The sequence below is a fragment of the Puma concolor genome, chromosome B4, assembly GCF_028749965.1.
Source record: "Puma concolor isolate L17-30 chromosome B4, mPumCon1.1.hap2, whole genome shotgun sequence".
Classification (NCBI taxonomy): Eukaryota; Metazoa; Chordata; class Mammalia; order Carnivora; family Felidae; genus Puma; species Puma concolor.
In genome coordinates, this window is record NC_141673.1 from 60961586 (window position 1) to 60983225 (window position 21640).

The window sequence follows — 21640 nt, forward strand, 5'->3', positions numbered from 1 at the left end:
TAGGATGGTTATTTCTAACCATATCAAGGATCTAAAGAAAGAAAATGACAAATTTGTGGCTTTAAATTCTTAGCTTGATTTATAGTCAGAAAACCATGGAGTTCCCATGACTTCTCTGAAGAAATTTATTACCTCTTATAGCCTTAAGTTAGGTATTGCTGTAAACAAAGGTAGGCTCTGATCTCTTTTTTCAATTGAGGTATAATTGTCATATCATATTATATTGGTTTCAAGTATATAACATAATGACTTGATATTTATATACACTGCATAATCACCATCACAATAAGTCTAGTTACCATCTGTCACCATGCATAGTTGCATTTATTTTCTTGTGATGAGGCCTTTTAAGATTTAGACTCTTAGCAACTTTCAAATATACAATTAAGCATTATCATCAAAGGTAGGCTCTGATTTTGTAGTGTGTTAAATAACAACATCAGTTGAAATTGCATCCTTACCAGATCTTATTTGTGAAAGCTCATAGATTGGAAATAATGGTACAGGGTTTGGAGAAAATCAGAATGTATATATTGGGATATTTGATATATTTCTATTTTTTCCTAAATAAAAATCACATTACAATTCACTGCCAGCAAAAGCTATCCTCTTCTTACCCCATTGTGTCTTATATATAACATCAATACTGCTTTGTTTAAAATCCTAATGACCAGAATAAAGAAACAAGGGCCCTGAATGATACATTGGATCAGATGGACTTGACAGATATATTTAGAACTCTGCATCCCAAAGCAACAGAATATACTTTCTTCTCGAGTGCACATGGAACATTCTCCAAGATAGATCATATACTGTGTCACAAAACAGCCCTTCATAAGTATACAAGAATTGAAATCATACCATGCATACTTTCAGACCACAATGCTATGAAGCTTGAAATCAACCACAGGAAAAAGTCTGGAAAACCTCCAAAAGCATGGAGGTTAAAGAACACCCTACTAAAGAATGAATGGGTCAACGAGGCAATTAGAAAAGAAATTAAAAAATATATGGAAACAAATGAAAATGAAAATACAACCATCCAAACGCTTTGGGATGCAGCGAAGGCAGTCCTGAGAGGAAAATACATTGCAATCCAGGCCTATCTCCAGAAACAAGAAAAATCCCAAATACAAAATCTAACAGCACACCTAAGGGAAATAGAAGCAGAACAGCAAAGACACCCCAAACCCAGAATAAGAAGAGAAATAATAAAGATCAGAGCAGAAATAAACAATATGAATCTAAAAAAACTGTAGAGCAGATCAACGAAACCAAGAGTTGGTTTTTTGAAAAAATAAACAAAATTGACAAACTTCTAGCCAGCCTTCTCAAAAAGAAAAGGGAGATGACCCAAATAGATAAAATCATGAATGAAAATGGAATTATTACAACCAATCCCTCAGAGATACAAGCAATTATCAGGGAATACTATGAAAAATTATATGCCAACAAATTGGACAACCTAGAAGAAATGGACAAATTCCTAAACACCCACATGCTTCCACAACTCAATCAGGAGGAAATAGAAAGCTTGAACAGACCCATAACCAGCACAGAAATAGAATCAGTCATCAAAAATCTCCCAACAAATAAGAGTCCAGGACCAGATGGCTTCCCAGGGGAGTTCTACCAGACGTTTAAAGCAGAGATAATACCTATCCTTCTCAAGCTATTCCAAGAAATAGAAAGGGAAGGAAAACTTCCAGACTCATTCTATGAAGCCAGTATTACTTTGATTCCTAAACCAGACAGAGACCCAGTAAAAAAAAGAGAACTACAGGCCAATATCCCTGATGAATATGGATGCAAAAATTCTCAATAAGATACTAGCAAATCGAATTCAACGGCATATAAAAAGAATTATTCACCATGATCAAGTAGGATTCATTCCTGGGATGCAGGGCTGGTTCAACATTCACAAATCAATCAATATGATACATCACATTAATAAAAGAAAAGATAAGAGCCATATGATCCTGTCAATCGATGCAGAAAAGGCCTTTGACAAAATCCAGCAACGTTTCTTAATAAAAACCCTCAAGAAATTCGGGATAGAAGGAACATACTTAAACATCATAAAGCCATTTATGAAAAGCCCACAGCTAACATCATCCTCAATGGGGAAAAACGGAGAGCTTTTTCCCTGAGATCAGGAACACGACAGGGATGTCCACTCTCACCGCTGTTGTTTAACATAGTGTTGGAAGTTCTAGCATCAGCAATTAGACAACAAAAGGAAATCAAAGGCATCAGAATGGGCAAAGATGAAATCAAGCTTTCACTTTTTGCAGATGACATGATATTATACATGGAAAACCCAATAGACTCCACCAGAAGTCTGCTAGAACTGATACATGAATTTAGCAAAGTTGCAGGATACAAAATCAATGTACAGAAATCATTTGCATTCTTGTACACTAATAATGAAGCAACAGAAAGACAAATAAAGAAACTGATCCCATTCACAATTGCACCAAGAAGCATAAAATACCTAGGAATAAATCTAACCAAAGATGTTCAAGATCTGTATGCTGAAAACTATAGAAAGCTTATGAAGGAAATTGAAGAAGACATAAAGAAATGGAAAAACATTCTGTGCTCATGGATTGGAACAATATTGTCAAAATGTCAGTACTACCCAAAGCTATCTACACATTCAATGCAATCCAAATCAAAATTGCACCAACATTCTTCTCGAAAGTAGAACAAGCAATCCTAAAATTCATATGGAACCACAAAAGGCCCCGAATAGCCAAAGTAATTTTGAAGAAGAAGACCACAGCGGGAGGCATCACAATCCCAGACTTTAACCTCTACTACAAAGCTGTAATCATCCAGACAGCATGGTATTGGCACAAAAACAGACACACAGACCAATGGAATAGCATAGAAACCCCAGAACTAGACCCACAAAAGTATGGCCAACTAATCTTTGACAAAGTAGGAAAGACTATCCAATGGAAAAAAGACAGTCTCTTTAACAAATGGTGCTGGGAGAACTTGACAGCAACATGCAGAAGGTTGAAACTAGACCACTTTCTCACACCATTCACAAAAATAAACTCAAAATGGATAAAGGACCTGAATGTGAGACAGGAAACCATCAAAACCTTAGAGGAGAAAGCAGGAAAAGCCCTCTCTGACCTCAGCCGTAGCAATCTCTTACTCGACACATCCCCAAAGGCAAGGGAATTAAAAGCAAAAATGAACTACTGGGACCTTATGAAGATAAAAAGCTTCTGCACAGCAAAGGAAACAACAAATCTAAAAGGCAACCGATGGAATGGGAAAAGATATTTGCAAATGACATATCGGACAAAGGGCTAGTATCCAAAATCTATAAAGAGCTCACCAAACTCCACACCCGAAAAACAAATAATCCAGTGAAGAAATGGGCAGAAATCATGAATAGACACTTCTCTAAAGAAGACATCGGGATGGCCAACAGGCACATGAAAAGATGCTCAACGTCGCTCCTTATCAGGGAAATAGAAATCAAAACCACACTCAGATATCACCTCACGCCAGTCAGAGTGGCCAAAATGAACAAATCAGGAGACTATAGATGCTGGAGAGGATGTGGAGAAACGGGAACCCTCTTGCACTGTTGGTGGGAATGCAAATTGGTGCAGCCGCTCTGGAAAGCAGTGTGGAGGTTCCTCAAAAAATTAAAAATAGACCTACCCTATGACCCAGCAATAGCACTGCTAGAAATTTACCCAAGGGATACAGGAGTACTGATGCATAGGGGCACTTGTACCCCAATGTTTATAGCAGCACTCTCAACAATAGCCAAATTATGGAAAGAGCCGAAATGTCCATCAACTGATGAATGGATAAAGAAATTGTGGTTTATATACACAATGGAGTACTACATGGCAATGAGAAAGAATGAAATATGGCCCTTTGTAGCAACATGGATGGAACTGGAGAGTGTTATGCGAAGTGAAATAAGCCATACAGAGAAAGACAGACATCATATGTTTTCACTCTTATGTGGATCCTGAGAAACTTAACAGAAACCCATGGGGGAGGGGAAGGAAAAAAAAAAAAAGAGGTTAGAGTGGAAGAGGGCCAAAGCATAAGAGACTCTTAAAAACTGAGAACAAACTGAGGGTTGATGGGGGGTGGGAGGGAGGGGAGGGTGGGTGATGGGTATTGAGGAGGGCACGTTTTGGGATGAGCACTGGGTGTTGTATGGAAACCAATTTGACAATAAACTTCATATATTGGAAATAAAATAAAAATAAGTAAAATAAAATATGCCATGTAGATAATAAGAAAAGAAAATCAGAGAAGGAACTATGGTGTGTCTGGTGTGGGATTATGATTTAAATACAATACAGAAATTCATGGAGGAATATTTGTTTCATGTGGATCAAAAAAAATATTTTGAGCAAAGGAAAATCAAGTGAAAACGATTCTAAGGTACATGTTATGTCTTTTGCGGAATAGTAAGAAAGAATAATTAGAAAAGATGAGGCTAATGTAATAAAAAAAAAAAGCCTGGAAATCATATAGGTGTAATGTGGATCACTTTAAGGCTTTTTTCTCTTAAAATGATTAAGATGAGGGTTTTTTAAGGGTTTTGGGTAGAAGGCTGAAATACATGATGTGAGAGATGGGGGGAAATGGAAAGAGGTGGAGGAGAAGGTACAGAAAGTAGGGAAGAGAAGAGGAAAAACAGGAGAAGGTGAAGAAGAAAACGGAAGAGGGAAGAGAGAGGAAGAGGAGGTGGAGAAGGAGGAAGTTACCAAAGGGCTATCACAATCATCACAGCAAAAAGGGACTTTGACTTGGGTCCGAGTGGCTGCAATGGAAGAAGAAGTAGAGGTTGTTTTCTGAAAGTAGTCAACGGATATTGCCAAGAGATTGCTAAGAGGTATGAGGGGAAACAAGAAAAAAAAAAAAAAAAAAGATGATCTCAAGGTTTTAGCCTGAACAACTGAAAGACAGTTGCTGTTTGCTGAAGTGACGTCTGAGAAAGAAAAAAAAAATTGGGGGGAAATAGAGTTTAAATTCAGAGCTTGTTAAGTCTGAGATTCTTAGACGTCCAAGTAGAGATTTAGAATAAGCAGGTAGTTCTTTTATGCAAAGAGGAGTTCCAGGCTACAGAAGGAATTTGGGGATTATTACCATAGGAGAATGAGTGAAGATGAAGACTAGACCAGGTCCAAGCAATGAACACTGGGATTTGAGAATGAAAATGCGATCTAAATGCCAATATATCTGAATATTTAAATGAAAAAGGACAAATTCTTGAAAAACACAAATTACCAAAACTAACCCAAGGAGAAACGATATCTAAATAAAAAATATACAATATACAAAAAATGTCCATAACAATACTCTTCATGAAATTCGTACACTTAAACAATTCATATGGTTCACATTTGGGATAGTCACTGAATGCAATGTCATAAAGCAATGAAAATGACCAAAATCATGCAAGATACAACAGCTTGTAGAGATTCCACAGACACCACGTCAGGCAGAAGAGGCCCAACTCATACTGCTTGTTCCATATTCATAACATTCCTGTGCAGTCAGAAATAATCTATAGGTATTAGAATATTTGTTTCCTACAGTGTGTTAGTAATGCCTTATACCTTGATCTTTGGTTACTTATTTTTATTTTTTAAGCTTTGTTCAGCTATTACCTGAGTCTTTTTAGAATAATCATCAAACTATACAGTTTTAATTTCATCCACTTTTATGCTAAACTTCTAAAAACACTTTTTTAATTATTAGAAAATAAAAAACAAATGAGCAGAAAAAAAAAATAAAATAAAATCCTAATGACCAGAGAGGTGATAGGTAACTTTAGAGTTAATCCAGGTGTCCTTTTGATCTATATCTACCAAAATTTATCATCTCTGTGTTAAAAAAGTCATACCTAGCATGTTAGAGAGGTTAACATTCTTCTCAAAGGAGAAGACTTATGTATCAAAAAGTATTATAATAATTGTTTTAGTCCATTTGGCCTACTATAATAAAATATCAGAAGACTGTGCGTCTTGTATACAATGAAATGTATTTCACACAATTCTGGAGCATGGAGGTCTGACATCAGTGTGGCCAGATAAGGGCTCTCTTCCAGGTTGCTATTTTCTCATTGTAGCCTCACATGGTGGCAAGAGGGGTACAGAGTTCTCTGGGATTCTTTCTACAGCAGCACTAATCTTATTCGTGACCTACACACCTCCCAAAGGCCCTTTCTCCTCATACTATTATCTTTCAGGATTTGGGTTTCAACATATGAATTTTGGGGTACATATTAAGACCAAAGCAATAACTTATCAATTTACATCATCAAAAGTCTGAGAAAATAAATGTGGAGAATGGAGAATGGATTCTAAGGGTGATATATCAGAGATAAAGTAAAAATAATTATATACCAAAGTTAATTTATTGATATATTTTTAATTGTGGATTTTTTTCCTGTTTATTAGGCTTTTACTTTCAGAAAGCTAGTTTACCAGCACATAATGGGTAAGGGTGAGGTCTGAGTAGTGATTGTGGAGTTAGTGGAAGAGTTCAAGTTTCTGATAATGACTATAATCTTTTGTTCAATTAGATAACAACTTGGATTTGTGAATGATTTATCCTGATTAAAGTTGAAATATAAGAAAAATCCAAAGTTGTAGAATGACAACAATATGGAATAGTTTTATCATGTGCAATCTGCCTACATGTCCCTTAACTATGTAACTGGTGAAGATCTAGAGGAAAATTCTTTGTACAAGGTACAAGGGGGTATGAGCAGCATTGAAAAGTATTGTAACTGCTGGTCTGAAATGAAAGTGGAGATAATTTCATTAAAATGAGCTTCCTCACTTCACTGGAAATGATGGGACCATGGAAGGGCAGAGACCATATTATAGCCCTTAGCAAGATGGTTTTGGTTACTTACTAGTTGGTAGGGTTAGAGTGGTTATCAAAATTGCATGATACGCTTTAGTAGTAAATGGAATAAAACATCATGCTGCCCCAAGACTAAAATAAATAGACAATCCACTAAATTCCTATATGACCTATATAATTAAAAGAACTCTAGGTTAGGTGAAAGAAGGGATGATCCAGGCATCATAAGGAGTTAGAGATCCTTATCCAATTAAAGACTTTAGTGAGTTCACGGAGCCAGAACCCATGAAGGAAGTTATCTGTGAGGAAGAGTCATGCATTGATATTAATATCTAAATTCTCCCTCTAGTTTTCCTGAATGGATATATATTCCTTTGCCAGGAAAACTGTGCACTGAAGAGGGTAAAACCTAGAACTTTCAGGTATTGTTTGACCTCATCTCCGAGTTAATCTTAATTATAATGATGATAGAATGTCAGGGTATACACTTATTAGAGTGGAAGATAATAGGGGTGTGGGAAGTGATTCTACTGCATGTGAAAAATCATCCTGAATATATTGTTAAAATATATATACTCAAGGCCAAGTAGAAAACCATGGAGTTCCCCCTCATTAAAAAATAATAAATCTAAAGCTTCTTTCCTTGGCAAAACTGCAGTACTTGGTGTTACCATCTAATACTTTAAAAAATGATACAGGAATGGTGATCCATTCCATATAGCCATTTAATTAAAATGTTTAGCTGTCCTATCACAGATGAATTTCAGAGGGTGACAGTAAATTCATAGGCTGAATTAGGTGGTAACATCAATTGCAACTGCATTTAAGTTATGGCCCACTTACTGGTTTAAATTAAAACAATCTTGGCAATAAATACTGAATTATTGAATTTTGTGGACTAATGGAACATAACAGGTAGGTTTCATCACCTTGAAATAAGGCTTTAGGGCCACCTCTGGCCTTTTGCCATAATTTTGACCTTGGGCAAGCGAAGAACCATAATCTGCAGGACAGGGCTGTTTTTGCATAGCCTTTCATCTAAGAATATTTTTTTTACGTTCAAAGGATCAGAGGAGTAAGGAGGAGGAGGTGAGGGAGTGGGGATAAGAGAAAGAAGGAAGCTTGTAATGATATGTTAAGATATCTTTTTCAAAACTGTATCAGAGAATCAGAATTTCTCAGGCAAAGTATTTTTTTAAATACACAGTGAGAGAAATACACAATTTTATTTTACAAACATATTCCAATTTTCTCTTTTCAAATACCCATCAATACCCAACAAGTACCCATTAATAGTATGCTTTCATGAAGATATTTCCCTACCATTTTGTTCCAAAATATGTGGTATTTTAATAGTAATGAAAAAGTAACCAGTTTTCAAAAGAAAGGTGTAATAAGCTAAAGAAATTTAGAAATTGATTGCTTGAAATTTTTGCCATGGTTATTGTTACTGAAGAGTATATAAGCTGATTAATTATGAAAATGCTCATCCACCCATTGGAAAACTTAGAATTATTTTAATCCCTATTAAAATATTCCAAATAAAAACTTTCTCTGCATTGTAAAAAATATTTGTAGGGGCGCCTGGGTGGCGCAGTCGGTTAAGCGTCCGACTTCAGCCAGGTCACGATCTCGCGGTCCGTGAGTTCGAGCCCCGCGTCGGGCTCTGGGCTGATGGCTCGGAGCCTGGAGCCTGTTTCCGATTCTGTCTCTCCCTCTCTCTCTGCCCTTCCCCCATTCATGCTCTGTCTCTCTCTGTCCCAAAAATTAAAAAAAAAAAAAAAAAAAAAAAAAACGTTGAAAAAAAAATTTGTATAAAAATAAAAGTTTAGGCAGATTAACATTAGAGAAGACAGAAATGTAGTAACTCAATGTCAAAAATTCAAGTAGGACAAAAGAATAATTATTGTGATTTTCACTTCTTTTTTTTCCAATCTAAATCTTTTTTTTCTTTTTAAAAAAATTTTATTTACATCCAAGTTAGTTAACATATAATGTAATAATGGTTTCAGAAGTAGAATTTAGTGGTTCATCACTTGCATATAACAGTCAGTGCTCATCCTAACAAGTGCCTTCCTTGATGCCCCTCACCCATTTAGCCCTTTCCCCCCCACCCAGCACCCCTCCAGCAACCCTCCATTTATTCTCTGTATTTAAGAGTCTGTTATGGATTTCCTTCTTCTCTGTTTTTATCTTATTTTGATTTTTACTTCTTTCGATGTGATCAGTATGCATTGTAAGGCATCAATTCTGAACTATGATGGTCCTTCTAGATAAGTACCAAGATCAGATAGGCTTGGAATAAGACTTTCAGATAATTTATCACATAACTAAACTGATATTTGCAAATACAATAATATGTGTTTTATCAAATTGAATCTAATAGTTGTACCATTAATATTAAAATTAATTTATATAATAAAGTTATATTATAAAATATATTAATTCTTTTGCCTAATTTCCTTGCTTAATTTCTATTTTTGTATTAAGGTGTTTAAATATTCTATACTGTAATTGTATAATTTATAAACAAATAAATATACATATACTGTGAAATTCAAGTATTTTTGTTTGTGTTTTGTTATTTACCGACAATATATGATAAAGAGTAATAATAATAAGCAAAAGCAATTTATAAATTGTTTGAAATGATTGCCATGACCTCTATTTACATAAACAAACAAACAAACAAAATCCACATTATTTAAGGACATATGATTAGTGATTCAATCTATTTAATAGTTAGGTCAATTACCATTTTTTATTTTCCTTTGAGTCAGTGATAATTTGTGGGTTTCTAGAAATATGTGCTTTTCAGCTAAGTTTTAGAAATCTAGGTAGTGAATTAACTCTATATAGAATATATGTAAAATTGAATCTCTGAATTCCAGAAGAGCAGAAAGGAACATGGAAAAATTAAAGTCTAACTTTGTCTCCCTCTGAGAGAATTTTAAAAGGAAATAGATAAAAGCACCAAATAAAAAGGCAAATAATTTTGGTCCAAATAAGGGACAGATAAGGGAAAGAATTAGGCTTTGGAAGTTAGGCAGGCCACTATGAAAATTATGTCAAGAAAAACAGTATTATTTTGAATACAAACTTTGAAGAGCTCTGTGAAACACTCTACCCTTCTTGCTTTATTTTACTCATAACCTCAGTAATATCACTAAAATGGTTCACTTACTTGAGAAAATCTTAATCTTTTTGAGCATGTGCCTAAAAGCATCTTGCACTTGTTTGTTTCTCAGTGTATAAATGAAGGGATTCAACACGGGGGCAACAGAAGTACTGAGCAAGGCTATCCCTTTATTTAAAGACACTCTCTCCTTTGTAGAAGGCTTCACATACATGAAGATGCAGCTGCCATAAGAAATGGACACAACCACCATGTGAGAAGAACATGTAGAAAAGGCTTTCTTCCTCTGTTGAGAAGAAGGTATCTTCAGAATAGTCCTGATGATGTTTGCATAGGAGAGAATCACTAATACCAGTGTAACCAGGAGTGTCAAAATGGCTGAGAGAAATGCCATTAATTCTATTACAGCTGTGTCTGTGCAAGAGAGCTGTAATATAGGAGTAAAATCACAGAAGAAATGATTTACAGTGTTGGCTGCACAGAAGTCTAGCTGGAGACCCACAAGGAGTGGTGGGACAATTACTATAAAACCGGCCAACCATGAAGCAAAGACCAACAAGTTGCAGACTCTGTCACTCATGACGGTGGTGTAATGCAAGGGTTTGCAGATGGCTACATAGCGGTCATAAGACATGGCAACCAGAAGAAAAAATTCGATTGCACCCAAGACAGTAGTAAAAAACAGCTGTGTTGCGCAACTGTTGTAAGAAATGGTCTTGTCACCTGTTGCCATGCTGACAAGAAATTTGGGGATGCAGACAGTTGTGAGTAAGATTTCTAAAAATGAAAAGCTTCGGAGGAAGAAGTACATGGGTATCTTTAGATGAGAATCCAACAGGGTGAGGGTGATTATGGTTAGATTCCCAGTGACACTCAACATGTAGGTGAAAAAAAGGAGAAGAAAAATAACCACTTGTAATTGTGGGTTATCGGTCAGTCCAAGAAGAATGAAGGTTGTTACCGTGGTGTGGTTTCTCATGGCTGACTTCTACCAATGAAATAATAATAAAATAAGGAATAAGAAAAAAAATGAGAATTAAAGGGGATAAGGCTGTATGAGATACATATTATCTTGAGATCATCCGTATACATGTTGCTACTGACACCTAAACTCCTTCGATATTCTGCTAGTCAGCAGTAACAGCCTCTAAAAATTCGCTCATATAATTTGTACTCAGAATTTCACTAACTCAGTGCAACTCTCTGAGTTTCTTTTCTCAAGTGTCATAAATTCAGGCATTCCAAAAGGATAATATATGGCATTTACAAAGTCATATTAAAATAGAAACAAAGAAAGAAACAGAAAAACTGTCATAATATTTTGACTTGCATCTTCTGTAGTTGCAATTTTTTCCAATCTATTTAGTTTACATTTACATTATTTTACACCATCAGCTGGCTCATTCTTCTTTGCTAATCGTGTCTCTCTTCTCTATTACTCCTTATGATAGTATTCTGTAAGTCAGATTTCAGCTGAGGACTCTTCGCCCTTTTAAGAAATGTAAACTTGACCTAAACATCTGAGGCCCATATACAGTGGGGACTCAGTACTTTCACCAAACTTTTGCAAACTCTTCAAGATTGAAATCCTCATGACCACTTTAGGTCTGCTTTCTCCTTTTTCCTTTGGATTTACTTTCATCTCACCAGCCCTGTTTATTCTCCTTTCTGTGATATGAAACCAAGCAGACAGGAAGTGTATCCTCATGCATGATGATTGTATTATTTATGTAGCATGCCTTATTTAGTTTTTGCAGTAACAGAAAAGGGTTCTAGAAAACAAGCCATACAAAAATTTTATCTACCCCTGCCTACTAGTTCCTTTTAGTGTTCTTGCTCTGCATGGCTTCCCCTGTTGTCGCGGCAGACTCTTCACTTCTTTCTTACTCATGTTCCCCTTCTCTTCTCTTATTCTCAGTCGGTTAAGTGTCCACTCTTGGTTTGAGCTCAGGTCATGATCTCACTGCTTTGTGGGTTTGAGTCCCCCACATTGAGCTCTGCACTGACAGTGTAGAGCCTGCTTGGGATTCTCTCTCTCCCTGTCTCTCTGCCCCTCCTCCATTTGTGCTGTCTCTCTCTCTCTCTCAAAATAAAAAATAAACTTAAAAAATTACATAGAATTATGTTACCTTTTCATTTTTCCTTCTTTTCCATCTTTTTTCAGACCATGCCTACATCCTCATGTGTATTATATTGAAAGTCTATCACCAAATTTTTGTAAAGCATGACTATATTTCTTAAGAAGAATATCATGTCATATGTTACATTGCATTTTAAACTTTTTATACTTCAGGGCTCCTGGGTGGCTCAGTCAGTTAAGCATCTGACTTCAGCTCAGGTCAAGATCTCATGGTTCGTGGGTACAAGCCCTGCATGGGCTTGGTATTCTCTCTGTGTCTCCCTCTCTCTCTGCCCTTCCCTGATCTGTACTTTCTCTTTTTCAAAATAAATAAATAAACTTAAAAAAATAAACTTTTTACACTTCATATATTCCAGTTCAGAGATTGAGAATGTACAAATATTTCCAATGGTTATAAATAATTATAATGCACTAAGATTTGTTTCTTTTTTTCCTCTTTCACTTTATTCCTTTCTTACTTGTTTTCTTTCTTTTCCCACACTCCTCAGTGTATCATTTTTCTAAAAATGTCTGCATTCTGGCCATTTAAGTCAAAAGCATAGGGAAATGTCAAGCAGCAGAGGATGAATTCTATAGGGTGCCAATTATAAAGATAGAAGTGAATCATACATGCATATTCCCAGGCTAAATTTAAATTACAAAATTGCAACCCCCCCCCAACAAAAACTATTGTAAATTACTTTACATCATTTTTTTCTTTTAATTCCAAATAAAATACTTGCTGAATGGCAGTAAAATAGTCATTATTTCTGACCATTTTTATAGTCCTAGGGACTTCTGTACCTACTTAGGTAATTTATAGGTAAGAGAGAGGAGACTCCTTTGGGATATGAAAACTGGGGAGTTCATGAAATATTTAAATTCTATTGAATTCAACAAAATGAAGTTTCTCAAATTCAAGATTAATTCATTTTTCTAGTGACATATTTTATGATATTCACATTGACTTTGCATACTAAAGGCATATATAATTATAATTATGTGAGGAAAACAACACATTCATTTAATAAAATTCATTTCTGAGATTCTGTTGAAGCCTATGAAGGGTATCTATTTAAAACTTCATTCCTACAAAATGAAGTTTCAAAGGTTTCTTATTAAGACAACTCAACTGAGTTGATAAAAAAAATAGTTTTAACATCATACTATATATTTCAATGACTTACAAACAAATCAACTTTTTTTGTCCACTTTGTGCAGTTAATATGACCAAAATACTTTTTTTTTTCCAAACCTTATTGTTGTTAGTAGCAATTTCATCCCCAATTGTCTTCTTTTGATTTGAGTCCCAGAACAGAGGCAATTTCTGAATGTTGTATATTCATCATATTTTTTTATATTGCTTTAACCTACTTTTATCTTACATTCTCATCCAAAATACATTAATCCCAGCACCTCACACTCAAGACACATGAGCTCTAAGATTTTTATGATAACAAGAAATTCATCTAATTTCAGTTCTTCTCATTATTTTCTTTAAAGAGCCATATCTCCAATTTATTCTATATTAAATTTGAAGCACATTGTTTGCATTACATATAAAATAAATACATCTCTTTAAAAAATTTAGAATGGAGTGGTAAAAAGGGAATGTTTCAGTCTCACTGTTTACTTTGAAATGTGTCTGGCCTCCATGAGAAGCACTATTGCTTCTTTTGTAGTTTTAAGATTGCAAGAACTATAATCATTTTTGTGTACTCTGCCATTGATCTCAAGAGGATTAGCTGATGAAACAATTTTTAAAAGATGGAAACATTCCCTGGGAGACCATTGTACAAATACATTAAAAATACATGACTTATTTATTAAGTGGAGAAAACTCTATAACCCATAAACTCAAGTTTAAAAGACAAGACAAAATCTTCTTTTTGAGGCAGCTATATGTTGTAAGCCATATGGAGTTTTTGGAACTTACAGCTTACATAACCATGACAAATATACATTCTACACAAGAAAAGTGAAACTCCCCAATCCATATTGTGAAAAGACTTTAAGGGGATTACTAAAAATTTGAATCCTGATTCAATAAGGGGCTTAAACCTTTCAAGGCTATCTTCTTGAGTGACAGATTGAATTTAGAGACTTAATTAGTTTTAGGATTTGAAAGCAAGACATGTCATCATTGACAAAGGAAATATTAAGTGTGTGATATTACCCTGGAAGGATCAAAATCATAGAGCTCTAGATTGAGGGGAAATGAGGGTCTCAAGACAGACAATAAGAGTCTAATCTTTGCACCAGCTATCTAAGTGTCTTCACCCAATCTGCGGGAAATTTGGTTGATTCTACATAAAATTTTATTTCAATTCATTTTACCTTTATTTCTACTGCTAAGTACTTAAACTAATCCTGTTATAACAGATAAACTTTAAAATCATTGCAATATTACATAGTAGATTTTTAAAGGTATTTCAGTTAAGTAAAAATGTATGTACAGAATATGCAATTATTATACTATATAGCTTGGTCACTTTTCACAGATTTAACATCCTCACATAAGCAGTACTCAGATAAAGAAGTAGAATGTTACCAGCACTGCAGAATCCTCCCTTTTATTCTTTTCTGGTCATTATCCCTCTCAAGGTTTAGCCACTATTCTTACTTTCAATGAATTGGGTCATTTTTTTTTTTTTTTTTTGCCAGATTTAACACAATGAAAAGTTATTTCCTGGAAATTTAAAGTCAAATATGCAGCACAGATGGCAGAGATTATGTTTGCAGGGTGGGATGTGCCTACTCTATTCTATGCCACCATTCAGAAATTAACTTTTAAAGCTCTGCCCTCTTCAACATATATCTACAATAGACAGAAGAAGAGAGTCTGGTAAATCATCACAGGGGAGGTTTTTATTGCTAGACTTGGAGGTAATTCTCATAATTTCCATTTATTTTCCATTGATAATAACCCAGTTATATAGACATACCAAAATGCAAAATGTCCAGATGTCTAGTCTTGATGTGTGTCCAGTAGGAAACGTTTTGTGATTAAACATAGTGTCTGCTACAACTGCTAAGATCTGAATCCAGTCTACCATTCCCTTCCACTTGGTCTAAATAGTAGCCTCTAATAAGCTTCTAAATGATCTTTGCTTCCTTTCCTTATCCAATCTATTTTCTGTAGAGAAGATAAAAATATGTTTTCTCAAGTTATGCTACTTCTTTGCTAAAATTATGTCCCAAAGCCACATTAAATTGTAGATGAGTGGCCAATAAGACTCCTTGGCATAGCTCTTCACTACCCTTCTTCATGTTCTTCCATTCTTTCCTTATCTGCTGTTATCAGTGTAACACAGACTCTCTTTCCATTCTTTAAGCTCTTTTTCACCTCTCTCCCTACATCTGCTCTCATTTTGCCTCCAAATTCCAGGCAATTGGAAATATCATCTATGATATTTCCTCTATGGAAATATCATCTCCATAAAACAGTCGTTTTCAGAGGAAACCATTTGTGAGGAGACCCTCCCCTTTTTTATAGTCATTATCTCAACATTTTTTCTTTACAACTCTATCAATATTTATTTTATGTATTTTTCTCCTCTCTCTGTTTCTGTCTCTCTCTCTCTCTCATCTCTGTTCTCTTAGATAATTAAGCCATTTAGGGGCAGAGAGTTGTCTGTTATATTATTCATCCCTATATATTTAGGATCTGGTATAGCCCTCAAACTAGAATTTAAAAAGTATGTGATGAAGAATTAAAAAGTTGAGTTATTTGGATATGAGAGCAATTGATGGTTATTCTGAAATTTTGAGCATGATGAAATAAGAAATTAGACAATGTCACTAAGTAAGATGTGGCATAACAGGAAGCCTGGAATGAGCATGGAAGAAATTTGGAGGAGAGAGGGAATAATGATGAGTTAATTTTTAAAATATTAAATTCAGGGTGTCATCTATATAAAAATCTTCTGATATAGTTCTTTCCAATTTTCAAATAAAATAATCTACACTGAAAACTAATAATTAAAACTTATGCAACTCTGGAAGCATTTGAAAATAACTTCAGGATAAAGTATTTTAAAATGAGAAAAATACCAGTTGAAAAGAAATGAGCCATCAAGCTATGAAAAGATATGGGGGAATCTTACATGCATATTACTAAGTGAAAGAAGCCAATCTGGAAAAGTACATACTCTGTTATTCCAACTATATGACATTACAGAATAAGAAAATTATGGAAATAGTAAGAAGACCAGTGGTTGCCAGGGGTTAGGGAAAGGGGTGAAGGATGAATAGATGTAGACAGAGGATTTTTAGGGCAGTGAAAGCATGTGATACCATAATTATGGATAACCAATCACAAATTTTTAAAAAAAATTTTAATGTTTATTTATTTTTGACAGAGAGAGAGAGAGAGAGAGAGAGAGAGAGAGAGAATGAGTGGGGGAGAGGCAGAGAGAGAGGGAGAACCAGAATCCGAAGCAGGCTTCAGCCTCTGAGCTGTCAGCATAGAGCCCCACATGGGGCTGAACTCACGGACTGCGAGATCATGACCTGAGCCGAAGTCAGACGCTCAACCGACTAAGCCACCCAGGCGCCCCCAGAACTTAATTAAGCTACTCAAATCATAAAGTCCAGAAAAGAAAATTTGCATTAACTATATGATATGATTCTCTAATACTTTTTTACTAAAAATTTTTATTGTAGTTTTTATATTGCTATAGTCTTTTTTTTTAATCATTTTTTTTTAAATTTATTTTGAGAGAGACAGAAATGGCACAAGTGAGGAGAGGCAGAGAGCGAGGGGGAGAGAGAGAATCCCAAATAGGCTCTGTGCTGCCAGTGCAGAGCCCAACACAGGACTCAAACTCGTGAAACTGTGAGATCATGACCTGAGCTGAAACCAAGAGCTGGATGCTTAACCAACTGAGCACCCGGGTGCCCCAGTCAACTATTTTAAAGTGTGCAGTTCAGTACATTTAGTCCATCCACATTGTTCAGCAACGACCACCTATATTAAGTTCCAAACACTGCTCTCCTAAAAGGAAACTGTACCCACTTAATAGTCATTTCCCATCCCTTCTTTTCTGAGCCCCTGGCATATACTGATCTATTCTAACTCTGTAGATATTTCATATATATGGAATCATACAATATGTGACCTCTTATGTCTGGTTTCTTTCACTTAGCATCATGATACTGACGTTCATCCACACTTAAGCATGAATTAATACTTCATTTTTCTAGCTGGATAATATTCCATTATGCATATATATCACATTTTATCCATTTATCTGTAGATGGACATTTGAGTTGTTTCCACCTTTTGGCTATTGTGAATAGTGCTGCCATAAACAATAGCATACAAGAATTTGAAAGCCTGTTTTCAGTTATTTGGGTGAATATCTAGGAATGATATTGTTGAATCATATGGTAATTTTATGTTTATCTTTTTTAATGAGACTCCCAAACTTTCCTCAGTGCCTACACTGTTTTACATTCCCACTAGCAATGTATTGGATTTCCAATTTCTCCATATCAATTTCTTTTCTTTTTTTAATTATGGCCACGCTGGGATCCTCCCAGTGTGGCCATAATTGAAGTGCAATTCACTGTGGTTTTAATTTGCATTTTTATAATGACTAATGATGTGTAACATTGTTGCATGTCGTTGTTGGCCATTTGGAGAAATGTCTGTTCGAATCCTTTGCATATATTAAAATTGGGTTATTTGTGATTGTTTTTGTGTTTTTGTTGCAGCTGATTTGCAATAGTTCTTTATGTATTCTGAATACTAGAACCTTATCAGATATGTGATATGAAAATACTTTTTCCAGGGGCGCCTGGATTGCTCACTTGGTTGGGCATCTGACTGGCTCGGGTCATGATCTCGTGGTTTGTGGGTTCGAGCACCACATCAGGCTCTGTGCTGACAGCTCGGAGCCTGGAGCCTGCTTCAGATTCTGTGTCTCCCTCTCTCTCTGCCCTTCCCCTGCTCATGCTCTGTCTCGCTATGTCTCAAAAATAAAACATCTAAAAAAATTTTTTTAAAAGAAAATACTTTTTTCAGGTTTTTCCTTTTTGAGAAACAGAGGGGGGAGGGGGTACAAGTGAGCAAGGGGCAGAGACAAAGAATCCCATGAAGGGCAGAGAAAGAGAGAGAGAGAGAGAGGGAGAGAGAGAGAAGCGGGGCTCATCTGAAGTGGGTCTTGTGTTCACCCAATGTGGGGCTTGTGCTCATCTGATGTGGGACTCGAACTCATGAACCCTGAGATCATGTCAGATGCTTAACCACTGAGCCACCCAGGTGCCCTTCCAGGTTTACTTTACACTTTCATGATAATGCCCTCTGATGCATAAAATTTAGATGAAGTCCAATTTAATGTTTTCTTTTGTTGCTTATGTTTTTGGTGTCATACATAAGAATCAACTGCTATATCCAAATCAAAGTTATGAAAATAGACCTCTATATTTTCTGCTATGAAATTTGTAGTTTTGCTCTTACTTCTATGTAATTGATATACTTAGAGTTAATTTGTGAATAGCGGTGACCTAGGGCTCTAACTATTCTTAGCATGTGGCTATCCAGTTGTCCCAGCACCATTTAAGAGACTATTCTTTCCTCCATTGAATAGTCTATGTACCTTATGAGAAAATTGATTGGCTATTGATGTATGAGATTATTCTGGACTTTCCATTTCTATTTGATTTTTCCATAAAGAACTTAAAGTTCTTTCCAATTCAAGTGTTTTTATTTATTTTCATCTAACCGTTCTGGCTAGAACTTCCAGCACAATGATGAATAGCAGTTGAGAATGTAGACATCCTTGTTGTGTCCTGGAGGTTTGGGGAAGGCTTTCAATCTTTCACCACTAAGTGTGACAATAGCTGTAGGGTTTTCATGAACACTTAGCAGTTTGAGGAAGTTTCTTTCTATTCCAAGTTTGCTATATTTTTATCATGAAGTTTTATCATTTGAATCTTCTCAAAGACTTTTCCTGCATCAGTTGTAATGACCATGGTTTTTTTCTTCCTTTATCTTCTATCATTGGTGTATTATGTCAATTGATTGTTGTATGTTAGATCACTGTACATTACATCCCATTTTATCATGGTGTATTACCTTTAAATGCAGCTAAATTTAATTTGCTAATATTTTGTTGAGGATTTTTTCATCTATATTCTTAAGGGATATAGATCTGTATTATTCTGTTTTGTGATGTTTTTATCTGGCTTTAGTATCAGAATAATGCTGTCCTCATGAAATCAAGTAGGAAGGGCATTATAATCTCTAATATTTGGAAGTTGAAATTCTTTAATTCTTTAATTCTTCTTTAAAGTTTCAGGGGGTACCTGGGTGGCTCAGTTGATTAAACATCCAACTTTGGCTCAGGTAATGATCTCACGGTTTGTGAGTTCATGCCCCGTTTTGGGCTCTGTGCTGACAGCTCAGAGCCTAGAGCCTGCTTTGGATTCTGTGTCTCCCTCTCTCTCTGCCCTTCCCCCTGCCCTCTCTCTCTCTCTCTGAAAAAAGTAAAACATTAAAAAAAATTAAAGTTTCAGGAACATTTATCTGGTCTTGGATATTCTTTATTTAGATTACTGATTCAATTTCTTTAATAACTACAGGTGTATTAGATATTCTGTTCAACCTTGAGTTAAGTGGTAATTTGTGGGTTTTTACAAATGTTTCAATTATGCTAATTTATCCATGCACAATTGTTCGTATTTATTCTTATATTCCTTTCTATTTTTAGAAGGTCAGTAATAATGACTCTGATTCCTGATTTTAGCAATTTGAACCTTCTCTCCTCTCTTCTTGTCAATCAGGCTAAAGGTTTGTCTGCTTTTGTTGACCTTTTGAAAGAACCAACTTTCGGTTTTGTTGATTTTTCTCTATTTTTCCCTCTCTTCTACTTCATTTATCTCCACTCTAATATTTATTATTTACTTGTTTCTGCTGTTTTTGGGTTTATTTTGCTCTTTTTTAATTTAAAAATTTTTAACATTTATTTAATGAGAGAGAGAGAGAGCTCGAGCGAGCATGAGTAGGGGAGGGGCAAAGAGAGAGTGAGACACAGAATCCTAAGTAGGCTACAGGCTCCAAGCTTTCAGCACAGACCCTGACATGGGACTTGAACCCACAACCATGAGATTATGACCTGAGCTGAAGTTGGAAGCTTTACCAACTGAGCCACCTAGGTGCCCCAATTTTGCTCCTTTTTAAATTTAAATCTGGAATTTTGAAATTAGATTATTGATATGAGCTATTTTTTTTTTTTTTTTGTTAAAGCAGATGTTTAAAGCTATAATTTTGCCTCTGAACACTGCTTTCATTGTATTTCATAAGTTTTGGTATCTTGTGTGTTTGCTTTCATTTGTCTTCAAGTGTTCTTGAATTTCCTTTGCAACTTCTCCTTTAGCCCATTAGTTGTTTATGAGTGTTTTTTAATTTGCACATGTTTTTTCATGCTTACCATGAATTTGGTCTGAAGCTTCTGAGAAGCCAAAATGAAGAAGTTAACAACAAACCTTTTACATTATCTATGTTTACACCATCCAGTTTGGTAACCACTAAAAATTGAAATGTGGCTAGTCCAAACTGAGATGTGCTGTGAATGTAAATTGTACCTCACATCTCAAAGACTTAGTACAAAAAAAGTAAAATATCTCTTTAATTTTTAAATATGTATTAGATGTTGAAATGATAATCATTTGGGTATACTTGGTTAAAATATCTTATTGAAATCAATTTCACCTGTTCTCTTTACTTTTTAAAAATAAGGTTACTAGAAAATTTAAAATGACAAATGTTGCTTACATTTGTGTTTTGCATTATATTTTTATTGGACAGTGCTGACTTATAATATCCTCTGCTTTTTAAAATTCAAATTACACACGTATGTTAGATCTTTTGATATTGTCCCATAGGTCACAGAAGCTCTGTTCGTTAAATATATATATTTAACTTTTTGTTTTTCAAATTGAGTGGTCTCTATTAATCTCTAAGTTAACCGACTCTTTTTTTTGACTCTTTTGTTTTATAATCATCTTTCTGCTCCTCAGCCCATCCACTGAACTTTTACTTAAGATAGAATTTTTGTTACAGTATTTTTAAAAGAGTCTTTTAAATATGTATTTAAATTTCTTTGTGATGAACTTCTATTTTATTTCAAGCTTATTTTAAAAATGCAGTCTTCAATATTTGCCCCATGTTTAAAATGTTTGATATTTCTAATTTCTTCCTGAAATTCCAGCTTTCTGGCTGGATTCAGTTTTCTTCAGCTGACAAACTTCCTGCAGCATTTCTTGTAGTGCAGATGTGTTACTGAAAAATGCTCTTAGTTTGATTTTATGTGAAAATGTCTTTATTTCCCTGTAATGTTTGAAGCATAGTTGTACTGTATAGAATTCTAAATTGACAAGTAGTTTTTTGTTTGTTTGTTTGTTTGCTTGCTTGCTTGTTTCAGCACTCTAAAGGTGCCCTCTGTTTTCTGGTCTCCATAGCTTGTGAAAAGAAGTCAGAAATTGTTTAAGCCTTTGTTCTCTAATATTCATAG

At 35.1% G+C, this 21640-nt stretch overlaps 2 protein-coding genes across 5 annotated transcripts in view; both read right to left on the reverse strand.

Moving 5' to 3' along the window:
* Positions 1-21640, reverse strand: part of LOC112863862 (olfactory receptor 6C1) — a 174536-nt gene that overhangs the window by 111946 nt on the left and 40950 nt on the right. The gene's annotated exons all lie outside the window — the stretch shown is intronic.
* On the reverse strand, positions 10044-11095 carry LOC112863940 (olfactory receptor 6C74). The gene has a single exon (XM_025927060.2). It carries the CDS (start codon positions 10980-10982, stop codon positions 10044-10046), a length of 939 nt encoding a protein of 312 aa, XP_025782845.1. The 5' UTR covers positions 10983-11095.

What these genes read in the sequence shown, in the direction of transcription:
- LOC112863940 (XM_025927060.2), bottom strand. Translation starts at nt 10,982, where the DNA reads ATGAGAAACCACACCACGGTAACAACCTTCATTCTTCTTGGACTGACC.